The sequence below is a fragment of the Callorhinus ursinus genome, unplaced genomic scaffold, assembly GCF_003265705.2.
Source record: "Callorhinus ursinus isolate GAN/ISIS: 27379988/994484 unplaced genomic scaffold, GSC_fseal_2.0 scaffold24, whole genome shotgun sequence".
In the NCBI taxonomy this organism is placed as follows: Eukaryota; Metazoa; Chordata; class Mammalia; order Carnivora; family Otariidae; genus Callorhinus; species Callorhinus ursinus.
The window spans coordinates 4,328,715-4,349,626 of NW_027397086.1; the positions used below are offsets into that span (position 1 = coordinate 4,328,715).

At 43.4% G+C, this 20,912-nt stretch overlaps 1 protein-coding gene across 4 annotated transcripts in view; it reads right to left on the reverse strand.

Moving 5' to 3' along the window:
- STXBP1 (syntaxin binding protein 1) overlaps nucleotides 1-20,912 on the reverse strand; it is a 69,914-nt gene that overhangs the window by 22,933 nt on the left and 26,069 nt on the right. For all 4 annotated transcript variants that reach the window (XM_073905717.1, XM_025888093.2, XM_025888092.2 and 1 more), the window contains exons 2-9: nucleotides 13,699-13,748; nucleotides 11,795-11,876; nucleotides 8,271-8,347; nucleotides 7,358-7,436; nucleotides 6,095-6,198; nucleotides 4,216-4,364; nucleotides 1,909-1,993; nucleotides 969-1,099 (exon numbers count right to left, since the gene is read on the reverse strand). In XM_073905717.1, the coding sequence (XP_073761818.1) occupies nucleotides 969-1,099; nucleotides 1,909-1,993; nucleotides 4,216-4,364; nucleotides 6,095-6,198; nucleotides 7,358-7,436; nucleotides 8,271-8,347; nucleotides 11,795-11,876; nucleotides 13,699-13,748 (757 nt within the window). The remainder of the gene's footprint in view (nucleotides 1-968; nucleotides 1,100-1,908; nucleotides 1,994-4,215; nucleotides 4,365-6,094; nucleotides 6,199-7,357; nucleotides 7,437-8,270; nucleotides 8,348-11,794; nucleotides 11,877-13,698; nucleotides 13,749-20,912) is intronic.

Sequence of the window (20,912 nt, forward strand, 5' to 3'; positions counted from 1 at the left end):
CTCAGCAGACAGATGTTCTCACGGATGATTCTACCACAGGCCTGCGGCCATCTGAGGGGTCACTGTCCGTAGCAGGTTTGCTGGATCAGCACCTGACACAGCAGCAGTTTCTCGGGCAGGGAGAGACCCAGAGTCAATGTTTTAAAATCTGCAGGGGCAGCCGGTATGTACTCAAGTCGGGATACAGGTGTGTTCAGAGCTACTTGTAAGGGAAAGTCAAAGATCACGCTTGCTCCTTCCTGGGAAGGACCAGGATACCATCCTCAAACATGTGGTACCTAAATTTTCAGTTTTAAAATCAGGTACCTGCAACAGGCCCTCAGCATATTTTTACATGTGAAATCACGAACATCTAAGGGAAAGCAAGAATTACAAGTACCAACAGGGAGGAAAACTGACATTCAGTCACATTTTTAGAACCTTAGTTTTGAAACCACATGAGAACAATACAGTCTGTTTCCAAAAAAAGAAAAATTAGTTTTCAGAAACTGAGTTTTGGGTGATTGTTACCGAGAAAAATGTTGTTTATAATGAAGAAAACAGCTCCTTTGCAAATAAAGTAAGAAACTTCTGTTGATATATTTTATTATATTTCATGACCTATAAATAAGAAGTTTTAACTCTGAATAAGATATGCATACACATGTGCGCACATAGACACACACACACACACACACACACACACACACACACACACACACACCCAACATATGAACCCCTCGAGTAGGCTCTGAGCTGAGGTGACATGAGCCGTGAACTAAAGATCTAAAGTTCTTGTTCTCCCCAAACGGGCACGAGCTCCTGGCTGCTGATGCCACATAGATTTGGGAACTCACAGAAAAGCTTGCAGGTTTATTAGCAAGACTCTATCAATGCATCTGCTTTCCCTGGGATGAAAGACATCCTTTTTCTTAGGTCAGAGGTGCATTTGGTTTGCTTGCAAAGGTGTGCCGGGTCTGTACACTTACTTGTATACATCATTTTCAATGGGCAGCAGGTCATAGCTCATAGCCTGAAAAGTCAATTCATGAAGCACAGGGGAGCTGGGGTCGAAGCCGCGGTCCAGGATCAGGAGCTGGGAGCGCGCCTTGTCTGGGCCCTGGAAGGACAGACACAGGGAAGGCTTTCACAAGCCACCCATACAACTCCAGCCTCTCCCACTGGTGCAGCTGCCCCTCCTGTAAAAGCAGCCCCAGGAAGTGACCTCTGAGATAAAACCTACTAAAATAGCACTGACTAGTTCATTTGCTGCTTGACAGGAACACCAGTAAACACCATGCAAAAATCCAGTATGTCTATTTCCTAATGAGGGTCCTTTAAAGTAGATCCAAAACTGTGGCTGAGGTCCAGAGTGAGCTTATGAAGGAGAGCACCACCTGGGTTTGTTATAAATAGGGTGACCCACCATCCAGTCTGCCTGGGACCCAGGGGGTTCCCAGGACCTGGGACTTTTAGTTTTAAAATTATGATAGTGATAGAACAGTTCTGTCCTGATTGCAGCGGGGGTTATGTGAATCTTTACTTGTGATGAAATTGCACAGAACCATCCACACATGCGAGTACACGTACAAACTAGTCAAATGTGATAAGGGCTGGAGATTGTACCAGTATCAATTTTCTGGTTTTGATACTGTACTTACCACTGAGGGTGTTCCCAGGACGCAGGACTTTCAGTGTTAACACTGGGAAAGTCCGAGCAAACAGACACAGGTTGGGCACCCTGGCTACACGGAGCAGAATCTGTATCTCCCCCACCCAAGGGCTCGAGCATCTCACTGAAGGCCAATGTGTAGGACAGTGGCACTCATGCACACTCTGTGAGCAACAGAACCCAGCTGTCCCCAGGACTGCCATACAAACACTGTGGTCACTTGGCGAGAGAGGCACGTGGACCAACTCCAGACTTACCTCGCCCATTGTTGGGTCATCGGCTTTGTAGGCATCGAGCTTGTCCTGGATTAGCTGAGCCAGCAAAGCATTGTCCTTGTATTCCCTGACAAAGGAGGAGTGACACAGGGTGAACTGGCCATGCACCCACCCGACGGCACTGACTGTCCTCAGGGTGGAAGGCAGGAAGTGCAAGGAGGGTCAGGGGAGATAAGCTTCACCTGTATTCTTCTTTTACACGGAGGATATATTCATGTAATACACATATAATTTAAAATGACAAATAAAACACTTTGCTCAGTGCCTGGAACATAAATGATTTTCTAGTTCCTTTAAAAAAAAAAAAACTCCAGGGGCACCTGGGTGGCTCAGTCGTTAAGCATCTGCCTTCAGCTCAGGTCATGGTCCCAGGGTCCTGGGATCGAGCCCCGCATCGGGGTCCCTGCTCAGCAGGAAGCCTGCTTCTCCCTCTCCCACTCCCCCTGCTTGTGTTCCCTCTCTCACTGTGCCTCTCTCTGTCAAATAAATAAATAACATCTTAAAAAAAAAAATCCAAACGGATATAGAGGCAGTCTTTCCCACTGGCTTCAGAAAAACCACCACACTTCAGCAGAGGGTCCTGGCCATCCACTCTCCTCCCATGATCAGGTTGTCTGAGCCTCAACCCACCCGATTCTCACTTCCCTCAATTCAAATCCTTTTTTTTTTTTAAAGATTTTATTTATTTATTTGAGAGAGAGAGCAAATGAGAGATAGAGAGCATGAGAGGGAAGAGGGTCAGAGGGAGAAGCAGACTCCCTGCCGAGCAGGGAGCCCGATGCGGGACTCGATCCCGGGACTCCAGGATCATGACCTGAGCCGAAGGCAGTCGCTTAACCAACTGAGCCAACCAGGCGCCCAATTCAAATCCTCTTGGGTCTTGTTTTGTGTTGTTGGCAGGTGACACTTCTGCTGGTAGAGCCAGAAAGATGTAAGTGAGAGCCGGGGGACCTTTCCCCTTGGCCAGGCCTGACAGCACTTCCCAGGGCTCCTCCCAACTGTATAGAGTGAGTGGCTGCCGCCTGTCACCTGGCCAGGCTCAGTGCTGAAGCAGCTCCGTTCCCATTCCACTCCCTCCACGAATGAACTCCAAGCTCTCCCGATCCTGTCAGGAGATATGGCCTGGCCCCCATTTCTTAATTTCCACCGGGCTTTTGTCAGCGAATACCAATAATAGAGGGAGGGGCTTTTTCCATGGCTGTACATTCCAGCAGACAAGGAGTCAGTAAGGACAGGCCGCCACAATGGTCCTCGGCACCGCCAGTTCAGGCCCTTCCCTCCCCCTGCAGCAGCCACCCCCCGGGTCTCCCTGATTCACTGCTGCTCTCACTCCCCCATGCAAATTCCCCCAAAGGTCCCCAGTGATAACCACTGAACAACATAATCCCAAGCCTGGCCTCCAAGGCCTCCAGGAATGGCTTCAGATTGGGCCCACTGAGTTGCCCTCCAGAGACGCCCCACAGCCCTCCACAGTCACTCTTCCAGAATGCCAATCCTCCTCAAATTTGCCCTTTGCTTTCTCAACTCCAAACTTCTATTCATCCCAATGGCAAGAGCCAACTGTCCACACAAAGTACACTGTGCTCCTCATCGGTCTACTGAGATCTGAAACTGCCCTTTAAGACCTTGTTCAAATGTCACCTCTGGTCTGAAGCCCTTCTTGACCCCCTCGGCTCAAAGGGCCCTCTCCCGACTCTGGATGTCCAGGCCCTTGTCCTGTGCTAAGGCACTGGTCTTGTAGGCCCTGTAGTTTAGGTATGCACAGCTTATGCACACATGTGTCAGTATGCATGTTACCCACACTTCTAGATCAAGGGCTTCTAAGCGCCGGGGCTGTGCCTTCAAGGTAAGTACTCTCTCTCCAGCACTAAGCACATAGCAGATAAGTAATAAGTGAATGACTTTATAAAATCCGGGGAATATGTCCTTTGGAGAATTATCCTTGTATTTTATCTTACTCCAGAATACCTTCTACAAAGACGGTATTTCTTTTGAAAGGTTAGAAAGAGCTAAAAATCCACAGGAAGCCTGGATTGTGGTTACACAGGGGTTCACATTTAGCTATTCAGTAATTGAATATATATATTTCATGCCCTTTTCTGGATGCATTATTACATTTCACAATAAAATTTAGAGACTATCAAAAACACTGGAAGAACGATTATAATACAAGATACTTAAATCTTGACCCTCTTGAGACAACTGCCAGAGGAATCTCAAGACAAAAGGAAGCTACTCGCCCGGTGAGCACATGGAGGCCACTGAAGGCAGACTGGCGCGCTGCCTTACCCCCGATACCGCACAGCTGGGTACTCCTTCAGGGTGGCACACAGAGTTGCAATCTGCTCTGCCAGGCGCTCCAGTATAGGATTCTTCATCTGAGCCTTGTGGGGACTGTAGAAGCTCTGGAAAGAGTCCGCAGAGTCCAAGGAATACACCTGAGAAGGAAAAGAAACAAGAAAAAAAATTATATAATATATATCATGTTTGCATCCAGAATGGTGAACCGTTCGGGAATTTTCTCCAACCCTGGTAGTGAGTCTATAAAACATATTCTCATTTATTCTACAAATATGTCCTGGGTGTCTGTGGCAGGCCGGGCATTGTGCTAAACACTTGGGAACTATCAGTGACCAAAACATGACTGTCCTCGAGGAGTGTACAATCTTACAAAAGAATAACATAACCATAAACAATAAGCATAATGAAAAGTAAACTATATGATATGTGAGAAACTGGTTTAAGTGTATGAGAACAGGACAGAGCAGGGAAAGAATGCCTGGAGGGCAGCCGGGAGGGAGGACAGCAGGCCTCCTTGAGAAGGTGATGTACGAGCAAGGGCTTCAAGGAGGTGAGGAGTTTCTCACCAGCAGGAGACTTCCACATGGAGGCAATAGCTAGCGGCAAGGCCCTGAGGCAGGCATGTGCTCAGAGTGTCTGATGAACAATGAGGAGGCCAGAAGAACAGGAGAGGAGGTTAGTATAAAACCTTCTAGGCCATTATAAGTTTCGGTTTTTATAAGTAAGGGACAGGCTGGAAATCATCTGTGACTGGGGCAGATAAAGGAGTTTTTTATGGAAATCCATAAAAAATCCATAATTTCCTATCTTCAGTAATACACTGTCAGTATTTTTCTTCTTATTCTAGAAGTTTAAAATTTCCTCTTAAATTACCTAGTCTATCAGCTATCAGTATTTTCTCAGAATCTCACTTTTGTCAACTACCCTGATCTTCTAGAAAACCTGTGGTTTAAAAAAAAAAGTTTATTACTTTTTAAAAATATATGAAATGTAATCTGGTTGAATATACTAAAGTTGTGTTTTGTTAAATCCAGGTAGGCTCACACAGAGAAAAAAATTCCTGCCTTTAAAGCTGGAAACAGCCTTGACGTTAAGTGCTAAGGGAAAGACACTGTCTTTAAGCGTTCACACTGTATGTTCTCCATCCCTCCTTACCCAAGAACAGGTCACTCTCTGACGTCTAGAAGCTAATCTATAAAGATGCCATAAGCCACAGTCAACTTTTACAAAATGCCTAAGAGTTCTGTTAGTTTTGTTTCTTATTTGCCAGGAGAAGACATGTTAACCGATCTTACAAAATGAAGATATAAATTTTGTACGCTCTCTCACAATCAGCTTCACCTTTACTGGCTTAAAAGCCTAGTTTTTTTCCCAAGGGGAGAGGTTTGTCGCCACGCTCCAGCAACTGAAGTGTTAACAGCCACTGACGAAGGCTACCATCTGCTCCTCCAGCAGAGCGTGAGGGAGGTGATCTCTGCACAAAACCAGTCTCCTGTGCAGCAGATGGGTGTTGTCTGATCCCTTCCCCTGCTCTCCTTCCCTGCTCTTTCTGGACTGGCTACCTTTGGTTATTCAAGGAGTCAGCCAGTAGAAGTGAACACTGTGAGCAAGGATGAAATGCACACAAAGAAAGGCGTGAGGGCTTTAAAAAAAAAAAAAAAGTCAGAAATAACTAGAGAGTAAGATGAGGGCCTCAGGCAGAGCCATAAGGAACAATTGTTTCCATTCCATCAACGTCCATTCAGCAATTGAGAATACGATGTCTTCCTCCCCCACTCTGCTTACTGCACCCCTGTCAGGACCTGCCAGAGCTCCTTACGGAGCAGCGAGGATGCAGACTTTCTACACACTCCCCACTCAGCCGCACCTGGGACTCGTAGGGAAGGAACGCAATGTTGATTTCCGTCAGAGTTTTGATGACTTTGGCTGCCCGAGATTTCACCAGCTCATTAAACAGGGCATCTGGACAAGCTGCAAGAAGCACAAAAGGAGGCAAGTTTTCCCATCCATTTCAACAGTTGCACACATCTGGGGGATTTTCTATTTTATTAGGAGTTTAAGAAGGCAACTAGAAAGTTCGTCCCATCCTAGAATATCCCCTATCTCTAGAGTACAAAAGGAATGTAAAACCACCTAAAAGGCCCTCAACATCTAACAGAAGCAAATGGCAAAAAAGATACTGAGATACTGAGAGCTAATAAGCTAATAAAACTACTTTCTGATATCAAGGAAAGGAAAAAACCCAAGGGATAAGGAAAAGTCCTGTGATACGAACAGACACCACACATCTGACAAGTTTATGAAAAATGCAATAAGGAAAAATGACACCACTGGCAAGGTGGTGCAGGCATTTCTCTGGGACACCTGCAGGAGCTCGGCTGCACAAGAGACCCACTTGATGGGGAAACTGGGACTGCCAGGGGCTCTCCCGGGCCAAACAAATGGGTTTTGCATTCTCAGAAATGCATTTTTGGTTTATTATTACTAATGTCACCTCTCTGCTCCTTTTTTATGCATATTCAAATAGTATACAATTACTCTTTGCAAGAACCTTTCCCATTTTCTCAGTGGTGAGCTCTGTGGGGCTTTCCCTAAAGAGAAGAATGGTGGGAGCACTGCTATTGCTGAAGTTTTAAGTTAGCCAGCTCAACTCCTCTCTCTTTGCTATTAACAAAATTGACCAAGACGATTCTGCACTAGGCTCCATGCGCAAAACCTCCACAAAATAAGAAAGTGAATTCCAGGACAATGATGCAGTTTCCGTCTGCTACCATCACCGCCAGACTGGACTATTTTTGTAGTTGAAAAACTGATGGAAATACAACAGCTTATGGTGATACCTGGAAGTCTATACAGTGAAACATCAAAGCTAGCACTGGAAAATTATTCTCAGCATTAAACCCTCTAGTCCTTAGAAGAGATGCTATTTTTCATCAGGAAGGATGGCATGACCGAGTAGGTTTGTCTTTGTATGTGTTTATTTTTGTCTCTTATGCAATTTATCTTCTGAAGAGAGTATAAAAGCTCAGGAGAAACATGGCAACAACCCATTTCTTCCCTACTGATCAGCCTTGCTGTGCAGAAACGCTAACCTGGAAGGACAGGGGTGGCACCTGCCAGCTCTACTTACAGTCCGTGAAGAAGACGTGCGCAGCCCGGTACTTAGCGGTTGGTGGGTCCTTAAAGTCACCAATGAGAGAGTGGACAGACTGTAGAGGAAAAAAAGAGGGAACTGAATCCAGTTCTAGAAGCAAATGGGACCTATACCCGAACTGGGTTAAATCCAAGCTGCTTGTGCAAAATAGCAGGGGATTTTTTAATGTACAATTCATGTTTGCCCATAACGGAGTTCTGAAGACTTAAAATTAGGATTGTTTCAGAGTTTAGATGAACAAAGCCTTCTTAGCTCATTCCGGAAGACAGAGTCTGTTCTTTGGAGCCACTATAACTTGGGTTCCTGAGAAGATATTCACAGAAGAGGAAACGGGTCAAATACTTTCCAGGAAACTCACACTGATGAAGTTCTGGCAACTTCAGATGTAAGCCAGTTTTCAAAAGTGAAAAGAAAGGGAATGGAAAACTGAAGGGAATTTATACAGATTAAGAGATCTAAGAAAACTATCGACCAAATGCAAGGAGGTGCATCTTGTCTGGATACTGACTTGAACCAACCTCCCAAAATGTTAAGACAGGTAATTTTCAACACAACCTGGATATGATGATATAGACCCAAAAGTATAAAATGCCAGAGTCCTGAAGGTGGGTCACTAATTAGACACAGTGGATCTCCTCCCTAGAGAAGGAGTGCAAGAGGGGGGAATTAGACTGACCCGGGCCTGGCCTTCTGGACAGCGGTGGTATTTCAGAGAGCTTAATGCACTCTCACTCCACACTGAACCCTTCCTTCCCTGTTTGTGGATTGCACGCTTAATCAGAGCAGTGTGTTAAATGCGCACTTAACCTAGAAATGTCAGACACTGCCCCACAGACGCCAAGCCGGCACGTACAACCTTAGCCAAAGCTCCTCCGGGGGTGGGACTTGCCTTCTCAGACGGAGTGATGAGATACACAGCCTCCAGGCTGGGGAGTGGCTCTCTGCGCTTGTTGATGTCTTCCACAACTAGACAACAAATAGCAACGCAACCCACAATCAATAAGAAAACAGAACCAGTGATCATAGATCTAGAAATAATCTAGACAGGCCCCCTTCAGACTGCTGCAGGTGAAAATCTATGGGGCGAGGGTTGGAAATCACTTGCCCCTTCCTTGGAGTTACCACATTCCACTGCCTCACAATGCTCAAGAGGTTAGAAAACCTGAAATTTTATCACACTAAGTATTTCCCTTTTCAGTTTAAGGAAACCCCTTGATCTCATGGTTAAAAATGGAAAATCCTACCTCTTTCTGTCACCAACAGTCTTTTACCCCTTCCTTCGGTTTTTTTCTCACCTGTCCTAAATAATCCCAATTCCTTTAGAATTTCCAGGTGGAGTTTATCAACAATTGGATAGTTTTTATCATTTTCTTCTGTATGTCACATGAAGATATTCCAAACATGCCCTCTATATAACTCAGTCCTTCCCAATAGTTCAAAGACTAAACATTATATTTTGTTAAACCACAAGCATTTGGTTTGCTTGTTTCTTTTACAGTTACGTCAGCTACTTCACCTGGGAAGAAGAGCTTCTGGGATAACCCTCACCTTACCAGCTGCCTGATAAGCTTAGGGTACTCTATCTCTGCTGTACCGTCCTCTGGTCCAGAGAGCACAGCACAGTCACTTGGTGCCATTCTTCCCATGCAGAGGATTTAAGCAAATACAAGTATCACTTTAGGATGATACCTTGTAACATTTATAAAGACTTTTCACCCCAAATAATGTTCAAATACCAAAATCCTTCAACCACCTACTTTACCAGTAGTTATAGATTTCTGAATTTCATATACAAACAATACTTCCCCCAAAATGTTTTGGGGGTTCCACATAGGAATTGCTAACTTTTCAATTTTGCCAAGCAAAGACCTTTTTTGAACGCACCTTTGGGAGTAGGGAAAAGTCTGTGTGCAGCAGGGGAAGAGCTGAACCTTCATCTACCACAGGGAGCTAAAAGATAATACCTGCCATCAATGAATCCAAAGATAATAGGCTAAGTATTTATCTGGAAATATCAAAAGGATAAACAGAAGAAAGAGCAGACCCTGAGGGAGAAAGGAGTGGGGGCCAGGATGCTGCTGCTTCTTCCTTAGAAGTTCCTTAGCTCCATTTGGCTCTATCCCCCCTTAACTTTTGTGCATTTTTTGCTTTGAGAGAGGAAAAAAATAGCTTTAAAAATTCAATGAAGAGGGACGCCTAGGTGGCTCAGTCAGTTAAGTGACCGACTCAGGTTGTGGTCTCAGGGTCCAGGGGTGGAGCCACATTGGGCTCCTCACTCAACAGGGAGTCTGTTTGGGATTGGCTCTCGCTCTCTCTCTCGCTCTCTCTCTAAAATAAATAATAAATAAATCTTAAAAAAAAAATGAAGAAAATAACTTTGTAATCTCAAAACAGGGGCAAGCCCAGTCTTCGCTCACTGAATGACAAGGAGTCACAGTAAAAACTATGTACTCTCATTTATAGGACTAGGTTTCTGGTGACAGATATACTGCATTTGGAAAAGTGTTTTTAAAAATGAAGGACTTGGGGTGCCTGGGTGGCTCAGTCAGTTGGGCGACTGCCTTCGGCTCAGGTCATGATCCCAGGGTCCTGAGATCGAGCCCCACATCGGGCTCCCTGCTGAGTGGGGAGCCTCTTCTCCCTCTCCCACTTCCCTTGCTTGTGCTCGCTCTCTGTCAAATAAATAAATAAATCTGAAAAAAATTTAAAGTAAAAATGAAGGACTCATTCCAAGGTGTGATTATACCCCCCAAATTATTACATATATATTCATATGTATATATTTCACATAGAATTTAATCAATAAGAAAATCCATGATATATTATCACCATAATTTCACAATTTAAAAACATTTTAACACCAAATAATAGGAAAGACATAATCTTAGAATAAAGGACAAACCGTTGAATTAAATTCATTTAGCTTAATGAAATCTCAACCCTCCTAGTTCTTCCTCCCATAGTTGTGGTTTGGTAGTAATTTTGATAAAGACCAGCAACAGTCTGCAAGCCACACATCATATGAAGTCTCCAGGGGAAAAAAATTAGGAAGTGAATTGCAACAGGTGTGTTCCACCCAACATTTTTTTTTTTTCAGAGGAAAAACAAAAGTTAACTTCCTTGTTTGAAACAATAGCTCAGAAGGTATTGCTTTTCAATCTTCTGAGATAACTCAGAAGAGAATGTTATTCCAAAGATTAAAATACAGGATCCCTCTTGAAAGGAGCCCCTGAGTAACACAAGAGCTACACACAAATGTGAATAAGAGCTCAAGGACAGGAGCCAGAGGTCTGAGTCCTAGTCTCAGATGTGAGACACTGGCCAGTGACCTTGAGCAGGTGACTTAACTTTTTTAAAAAGTCTATTTGTTGCGAAATTATAACACACAGTCCAAAGAGTGAATAACACATAAACATACAAATAATTACAAATTAAACACCTGCGTCAGTGCCTCCCCAGTTAGGAAACAGAACTGGCCGGGACTAATAGAAGTGCACTTGCCATCCCTCACTCCCCTCCCTCCAGAGAGAACCACTGTCCTGACTTGAATGAGATCACTTCTCTTCATGGTTTTAACACGTACACCGCATTTCACAACAACATAGCTTAGTTCTGCCTAGTTTTGAACTTTATATAAACGAAATCACACTGTAAATATTCTTTTGTATCTTGTTTCTTTTGCTCAACCTTATGTGTATCAGATCAGATCTACCCATGTGCTTGTGAATAGCCAGAGTTCGTTCATTTTCATTGTCTATGGTATTCTATGGGACTATATTATGATTTATTTAAACAATGCTCCGTGAACATCCCTGCATGTACATTCTGGGCACACATGCCTGAGATTGTCTAGGACACACGTCTAACGGTCTGGCTTGTAGGACACACACACCTTCAACTCTATCAGACACTGCCAGTGTTTTTCAAAGTAACCATACTAATGGACATTGTCATATAGGAGTTCCCATTTTTCTACATCCTATCTGTCACTTGGCATCAACAGAATTTAAATATTCCAATCTGATGAGTATGTATAGCAAGATCTCATTCTGGTTTTAACCAAGGGCAACGTTTCATGGATTTCTTGGCTATTTGGATCTCTTCTTTGTTAAGTGGCTGTTCAGGTCTTTTGTGCACTGTTTCTATTGGTGGCCTGCCTTCTTCCCCTTAATTTAATCTGCCTTTTGGCACCTTTACCAGATATTTAATGATCGTCTAGTACTATACTGGGTGGTAGGGATTTAGCGATAAACAAGAAAGCCTTGGGTCTCTCTCAAGAACTTACAGCCTTACCACCCCGGCTGTTGGAAGAATGTGAAGTCAAGTGAGATAATAACGAATAGGGAGGGGGAAAGCTCGCCACAAAGAGGAGGCCTGAATTTCACTCAAGGGTGGAGAGAGAGCTGCACTCACTTGTTATCCCCTCGGTCATGATGTCTGTCATCTTACAGCAGGAAGACAGCATCCTCATGCTCAGCTGATCGACCACCAGCACCTGGAAGCAAAAAGAACAGCTTACGGCCTGCATGGGATTTGCTATGATTCTCTCATCAGCTTGCTGTGTCAGACTTCAAAAAGTGCCCCAGAAAAATAGAATATTAAGTTCTAAATATTTCCTATGGGCCAGAAGTTTGCTAACATACACGCTAGATTTTCTCTCCCAAGCCACACCCAAACCTAACCTTCTAGGAGTTGAGTTTGTTCTTGCTGACTTAATTTTATAAGCTTACAAAATCAAAGTTTTTCCATGATGAAGAAAATGACTACTCATAAAAAAGGCAGGAAAAAAAAAAGAAAAAATCATCTACAGCACCCACACACTCAGAGAAAACCATACTGGAGATTATTTTTTCAGAGCATAAGTTTTTTTTTTTTTTTTTAACAAGAAGAATGAACACTCGTGCCACACATATGGCATGGAAGATGAGGACTTTGTTGCCAACACCATGAGGATGTACCAGCACATGTGTTGTCTGGGAGCATTCTCTACCTCAGTCCAGACTGGAAGAACAAGAACATGTCAGTCCTGGTCTAAAAGCTCCAGACCCGTGATTCTTCAGCTAACCACTCCGATCTCCATTCAGCCCACAGTGGAGAGAAGAAGCCATTAACTAAAACAAGGCTATTTCTCCTCCTCTTTAATGACATAAACCGAGGTAACAGGAGCTAGACACAGTGGGGACCAGAAAGCTCTAAGAACCAATTAATTTTCATTTTATGGGGCAATTTCCTCAAGATTAGTTTGAAATTCACAAGTCCCTGGGTGCCTGGGTGGCTCAGTTGGTCAAGCAACTGCCTTCGGCTCAGGTTTGGCCCAGGGTCCTGGGATCGAGCCCTGTATCGGGCTCCCTGCTCAGCCTGCTTCTCCCTCTCCCTCTGCTGCTCCCCCTTCTTGTGCCGAAAGGCAGGTTAAATCAAGGGGAAGAAGGCAGGCCACCAATAGAAAAAGAAAAATCTCCGTTAAAAAATAAAACTGACAAGTCCCCAGGGAGAAAGAGCAGGACACAGATAAAAGGAGGATGGACGTGCTGGCTAAAACAGAAGCACACGAGGCTGAAGCGGAGACCAAAACCCTTCTGTACCACGCAGCTCTGCTGTTCCTGGACCAAGTGGACTTGAAAATATGTGGGCTCTTAACTGTGGGACAACTTAGGGGCAAGAATGATTGGTACAAACCCTCCAATGACACATGGGGAAGTTCAAGTAAAACAGCGTGTTTTCCTGGCTCCAGACAACCAAGTGAATTTCTGAGTGGAGGACAGCACGCTTTCCCACTTGAATCACCCACTCTGGTAAGTGAGGACACAATCAATCTGACTGGCTTAAGGACTTGCTTCCAGCATGGCTCTCAATGTTCTATGAATAAACAAGCTTCCTTCTTTTGTCGTATATAGTCACAGATACATAGGGCTGGACCAGACGAGGGCTTTCCAAACTGATATGTGGGCTCCTTGGAGATGCTTTCGGGTCACCAGAGGGACTTCCTTCTCTCTCGTAGCAAGCAGAATAATTTCACCTCCTTCCACTTCACAAAAGAGGTTCCAGGCAATATTTTGTTTGAATAAAAGAGTTTCCACTGCTAAAGTGTCCTACCAGATGATCTTTAAGAGAAGCTTTATGACCAAGAGATTTCTTCACCAGGACTGCATAAAATGAAGCAGAATAGATTACCTTTTTTTTTTTTTTTTTTGTACTCTCTGGACACAGCAAAAGTCTTGATTTCCTATTTATTCCAACTCTATTTTCTTATATTTTCACCATTCTTATATTTTCCACATGAACTCACCTGTTAAGGCCATTAATTGTGCTCTACTTACCTTCCACTCCCCCTTCTTCTTTACCTTCTTTATCACATCATGCATGATCTCTAAAAAAGGAGAGAGAAAAAAAGGAAGGAAGGAGGGAAGGGAGGAAGGGAGGAAGGGAAGGAGGGAGGAAAGTTTAATGCAATATTAATGACTTTCAACACCTGCTTATTGTATTAGACTAGGTCATTTCCCCCCACAGGCTTTGTTTTCTCTGTCATGCAATTCAACCAATCTGCTTACTGATCCATAATCAAATTACCACAAACTTTTCTATTTCCTTTATTCTTTTAAAAGAAAAAAAATTTTTTTTTAAGTAAGCTCAAGGCCCAACGTGGGGCTTGAACTCATGACCCTAAGATCAAGAATCGCATGCTCTACTGACTGAGCCAGCCAGGTGCCCCTCTTCCTGTTCCTTTAATTTGGTGGTTGTCAAACTTTTTGGTCTCAGGACTTCTTTACACTCTTAAAAATTGAGGACTCCAAAGAATGTTTGTTAAATGGGTAAATATCTATTGATATTTACCATACTGGAAATTAAACTAAGAGGGGCGCCAGGCTGGCTCAGTCAGTGGAGTGTGCAACTCTTCATCTCAGGGGTTGGGAGTTCAAGCCCCACGCTGGGTATAGAGTTTACTTAAAAATAAAATCTTAAGGGCACCTGGGTGGCTCAGATGGTTAAGCATCTGACTCATGATTTCGGCTCGGGTCAAGATCTCAGGGTCCTGGGTTCGAGCCCCATGTCAGGCTCTCCACTCAATGGGCAGTCTGCTTGTCTCCCTCTGCCCCTCCCCCTGCTCATGCTCTCTCTGTCTCTCTCTCTCAAATAAATCAATCTTTTTAAAAAATCTTTAAAAAATTAAACTGAGAAATTTTTTAAGTAATCATTAATTCACCTATAATAACAAGAGGAGGGGTGCCTGGACGTTCAGTGGGTTAAGCGTCTGACTTTTGATCTCAGCTCAGGTCTTGAGCCTTGAGTCTTAAAAAAAATAAATAAATAACAAGAGGGGTGCCCAGGTATGCCTGGGTGGCTCAGTCTATTAAGCGTCCACCTTCAGCTCAGGTCATGATCCCAGGGTCCTGGGATCGAGTCCCTCATCTGGCTCCTTGCTCTGCAGGGAGCCTGCTTCTCCCTCTGCCTGCCACTCCCCCTGCTTGTGCTCTCTCTCTCTCTCTCTCTCTTTCTCTGACAAATAAATAAATAAAATCTTAAAAAAAAAAAAGAGGGGTGCCTGGCTAGCTCATTTGGTAGAGCATGCTGACTCTTGATCTCTGGGTCATGAGTTCTAGCTTCACATTGGGCATAGAGCTTACTTTATAAACAAATACACACATACATACATACAAGAAACTCATTATATGTTAACATAAATAGCATTTTAATGAAATGTAATTATATTTTTTACAATAAAACAATTTTTAGTGAGAATATTGGCTTTTTTAAAAAACATTTCTGCAACTCTCTTTGGCTTCATAAAAGACAGCTGGGTTCTCCTTCCTATCTGGTTCTGCAATCTGTTATGAATCATATAGCATCTAGAAAACTCTACTGTGCACTTTGTGAGAGAATAAGAATGAAGAAGGCAAATAATATCTTAGTCTTATTATAAAGACAGTTTTGCTCAGGGACTCCCCACGGGATCTCGGATTTTTGAGAACCACTGCCTTAAGTTAAGTGGGTAAGAGACTATGACAATACCTCAGGCCACATGAGCCCCCTCAAGCTCCAAAAACAGATGTGAAGGGCAGTTGTGATGATGTCTTTCTAACCCTGAGCACAGCTGTGGGATGCTCCCAATCCAAATCACCATTTTGTTAAGCCACAGTTCCTAGAAATTCCATACCACACACAGGTCTACCATGAAGTTTTCACAGGAAATAAAACTTTTGCCACTCTTTCTAAATCTAGGTAATACAAAGGCCTGGAAGGACTCAAAGGTGAGCAGTTGCCACCAGCAAGTGTGTTTCAAACATTTAGGTCATTATCTAGAGCACATTTCTGAATTCTGCTTTCGATCATGTTCAATAATCTGACATGTCATGAAAGTTTCTTAATATCTTTAAGAACTTGGGCACCTGGGTGGCTCAGTCAGTTAAACGTCTGCCTTCAGCTCAGGTCAGGATCCCGGGGTCCTGGGATCAAGTCCTGTGTCAGGCTCCCTGCAGAGCCTGCTTCTCCCTCTCCCTCTGCCACTACCCCATGCTTGTGTGCTCTCTCTGTCAAATAAATAAATAAAATCTTTTTAAAAAAAATCTTTAAGAACTTTTTACTTGATTATAAAAAAACCACACTGCAGTAAGCATAGAAAACAGAAAAAAAGTATAAAGAAGAAAATACCATGTACTACTTGTGTACATAAAAAAAAAATCAAAGAAAAATCACCTGTAATCCTACCAACTTCAAGTACATAATTAACATTTTAGTTTATTTCCTGCTAGCTTTTTCCATGCAACTCTACATAGTTAAGATCATACTGTATATATAATTTTTATTATGTTTTTTCATGAATAAGCTCATTTTCCCCATGTTAATAAAAAATGCTTCCTGGTTTTAAATGCCACATAATAGTCCCTAGTTTAGTCAACAATTTCCCCAATAGCCATTTAGATGACTTCTCATATTTCAGTGGTGAAAAATTGGGAACAAATACATCCAATAATAGGGCAGTGCTTAAGTCAATTAGGTTTTGTTCATATAATGGAATACAATGTACTCATTAGAAATAATGATATGGTAACATATCTATTCATTCATCCACTCTCTCATTCGATAACATTTGCTGAGTAACCACTGTTTACCAGTCAGTGGACTAGGCACCAGGAATGAAAACACAGAAGACATGGCACAGCTCCCACAGAGCTTACAGCCTCGTGAAGGGAGCAGACGTTGAATCCAGTGCAATCTCAGCTTCTCATAAGTGTTCTCCAAGGTCAATAAACAAAGGCTATGATAGAGAAAAAAAAAAAAAGGTGTGGACAGCTACCCAAAAGGGAGGACCAGCCAAGGCCTCTCTGAGGAAGTGAACCTCATAATGAAGATGCCAGCTATGCAAAGGCTGGAAAGGAGAAGGAGTAGGCACAAAGGCTTGGGCTGGAAAAAGAGTTGGACATCTTCTTGGAACTGGAGATCACTATAAGCTTCGAGATTGAAGGCCAGATCATTTAGGGCCTTGATTTTATCTGAAGGGCACTGGAACACCACTGAAGGCAGGGATGTAATCTGATGTGCTGTAGAGGGGAGACTGGAGGGGATGAGAACAGAAGCAGGGTGTAGTGCTAGGAGGCCTTTGCAATCAGAAAAAAAAAAAATCAGCATGATTGGTGGCAGGGGTCATGGTGAGAAGTGGATGGATTTGAAACATATTTTGGAAGTAAAACCAACAGGGTTAGCTGCTGAATTGGATGTGGGGGCCTGGGGGATGGGGAGGAGACAGATAACTCCTGGGTTTTTGGCACAAGCAAAGAAATTGATGCAAAGACATTTGGAGATACATAGAGAAAAGATTTAAAGGAAGAACTGACTTGTAAGAGAATACCAAGAGGTTTTTTGTTTGTTTTTTTAATTAAAGATTGAGATGGCTGAGAGACATCTGAGGGGAGATGGAGAGCCGGTAGCTGGAAGTAGCTCTGGAGCTTGGAAGAGTGACCTCAGCTGGAGGTAAAAATTTGGACTTCAATCTTTCCTTCCTAGGTACTCCCATTCCAAAATTCTCAGGAGATATATTTGTCGTGGCTATTGTTAACAGCCAGTTCCAATGCTGCCCTACATTTTTCTAATCCAATACCAAAAAGGAAACAAGGATTAGAGCCCTATTTGCATTAAGAATCAAGTAGCTTGGGCTACTTCCCCACAAATAATCCCTGGCAATCACATTTCATCTCTCTTGTAAGTCCTCTTTGTGTGGAAAGAAACAAAGTCTTCTGAGGCCAGTCCAACCAGCAGTCTTATTTCTGCACACCAAACCATGTGTATAAACAGCCAAAACGTCCATTCTACCACCCAGCTAGTCTATATAGATAGAACAGAAGACACCAGGGCAGCTTCAACCTCTCCATAATCACGAGGACCAAAGCCCTGGTGGACTCTGCTTCCCTCATGGACAAGGGGTAAACAAGAAGGTTCCTTCTCAGCCACAGGCTCTAGGTCCTGGGTGACTCCCAAACTCAACAAATCTTTCCCACACCCTGAGAAAAATAGCAGGTAGCTAAGATTATCTGGGACATCTTCACATGTACCCAATATACTAAGTGGAGTCCTAAAGGAAAGGCTCTAGGGATAGCTGCAAACCCGTCCCCCCTTGGGAAGCCTTTCACAGTGACGTGTGTCAGGACACCTAAGCCCATGGCACACCAAAACGTCTGAAATAGCATGACTAATATTAGATGGGCTGGAAGTTTGGGAGAAATGTGAGCATCACTAAAGTCCTTAAAATCCCCCCTTAAGTGGGGGATTCAAATATGCTAATGCTCTGCCCGGGTCAGATGCACCAGGAGTCCCGTGCCACCAGACAGGAAGAAGTTTTCTACAGGAAGAAGAAATCTACAGATTTAAGGGAGTCTAAACTCAGGCCACAAATGCCCTTCTCTTTACCAATTCGGAGTACAGGCAACTTCCAGAGTCGTTCTGGCTTAATAGTGGGGAGTTCTTCCAGTGCCTGGGTGGCTCAGATGGTTGGGCATCTGCCTTCAGCTTGGGTCATGATCCCAGGTTCCTGGGATCGAGCCCCGCATGGGGCTCCCTGCTCCTTGGGGAGCCTGCTTCTCCCTCTGCCTCTCTTCTGTCTCTCATGAATAAACAAATAAATAATCTTAAAAAAACAGTGGGGAGTTCTTCTAAAAGACACCCTCTTGAATATAAGGGTAGTTAAGAAAAGGTCACCCCCACCCCTCATGATTAAAAAAAAAAAATCATGGGAAGCGCTAAAGTTAGACCAAGGAAAATCCAGGTTTAGGCATTTGCTGACTATGTGAACTTGGGCAAGTTTAAAATGTTTTAAGCTTGGGGCGCCTGGGTGGCTCAGTCGGTAAAGCAGCTGCCTTTGGCTCAGGTCATGATCCCGGGGTCCTGGTATGGAGCCCCACATCGGGCTCCCTGCTCAGTGGGGAGTCTGCTTCTCCCTCTCCCTTTGCTTCTGCCCCTGCTCATGCTCTTTCTCTTTCTCAAATAAATAAAATCTTAAAAAAAAAAAATGTTTTAAGCTTCAGTTTTCTTATCTGCAAAATTAAAATTCTAATACTCTAATGGCCTGTTATAAAGATTAATAAAATACAATGTTTAGTTGGTGCCTGGCATTCCACAAAAGGCACCTATTGTGATGTCACTATAAAATATGTTATTCATACAGACAAGGAATTACCTCCTTATGAAAATTATGACACATCGCTTCCACCAGTCAAGATTTTTAATAAAATGTAAAAACCTATTAAGAAGAAATACATATTCAAAATACAGTTTTTAAATAATCACAAGAGGGCGCCTGGGTGGCTCAGTTGGTTAAGCGACTGCCTTTAGGCCAGGTCATGATCCTGGAGTCCCAGGATCAAGTCCCGCATCGGGCTCCCTGCTCAGCAGGGAGTCTGCTTCTCCCTCTGACCCTCCCCCCTCTCATGTGCTCTCTCTCTCTCTCAAATAAATAAATAAAATCTTTAAAAAATTTTTTTAAATATTTAAATAAACAAATAAATAATAAATAATCACAAGAATATTAGATAACAATCTCTACAGGTATTTCACCCAAAACCTTAAAGCTTCTCTGACCCCCCAACACACATGTAATACGTTTTTGGAATAACAGCATGAATGTGTCAATGTGTACAATATAAATCTTAAATGTAAATATAAAATTGAACAGAAGTTTCCTTCTACCCCTTCTGAGGAGACAGACCTTTGTCTATCTAGGAAGAGATGCATTAAAATGGAAGCACAGGTGGGGGCCCAACACAGACACACAGGACTATATTTTTAAATTGCTATTACTTAACATTCTGCAAATTCGCTTAGACAAGAAAACAAAATGACGTATAAAATTGGTAAGGAGGACGCAGAATATCTGCCTGCAGCAATCATGGGAATCACATTAGAACCCTTATGAAGGTGGCAGATACAAAATAAACACAAAACAACCAGCAGGATGTTTACGGGGCAACCAGAGCCAGATTTCAGGAAGACAGCTCCGCTGCTTACCACGGCATACTGGGCTGGGCCTGCACCCCTCTCGATTCTACCAGAGCCAGATTTCAGGGAGACAGCTCCGCTGCTTACCACGGCTTACTGGGCTGGGCCTGCACCCCTCTCGATTCTACCCGCCACTGGCAATTCTGCTTCTGAGCAACAAGAAGTCCATTCCTCTTTCCCTGGCAGCACTTCAAATTCCTGAAGATGGCAACCACGTCTCTTTGTCTTGCTCTGGGCTGGAAAGTCTCCTTGCTAAACAACGGTACCTCCCAGGTGGAATGAGTTTAGAGCTAAACAACACATGAGAAAATGGTTCAAATACTTGAAAACAAGACTTCCAAGTCCTGTCAAGATCTTCCCTTAGAGGGACACCTGGGTGGCTCAGTTGGTTAAGCGGCTGCCTTCAGCTCAGGTCATTATCCCAAGGGCCTGGGATCGAGCCCCTGCATCGGGCTCCCTGCTCAGTGAAGGGTCCAATTCTCCCTTTCTCTCTCCCTCTGACTCTCCCCCTGCTTGTGCTCGCCCGCGCACGTCTCTCTCTCAAATAAATACAATCTTTCAAAAAAAAAAAAAGGATCTTCCCTTAGAAATACCTATTTATATAGACTATTTGTAACCTAGCTACAAATTATTTACCATTTTGCCTTTACATAGTTCTTCATAATACAGAAGTAGCACATTTTTGTTGAAAAATTCAAATAGATGTATAAATACAAAATGAAATTTTCCTCCTTACTCCCACTCTTCAGGGGAAACCACCACAAACAAGTCTAGTGGGCACCCTTACAGGTCCTCTTCTATGCATATACAAGTGTATATGGGAATATATGCACATACACTCATGGCTCCTTGGCTGAGGCCTGGGGAGGTTAAGTAACTCTCCATGATTCTCCCTTCTTTGGTGCTGAAGAACCCTTACGTTGGAAAGAACCTTAGAGACCATTTAAAACCAGAGTCTAGGTCCCTCGTTTTGGGATTGAAATACCCCTCGCAAAACAGAGCCTTCTGGAGTAGGCAAGGCCACTAAATGGTCACTCTAGAGTGAGCA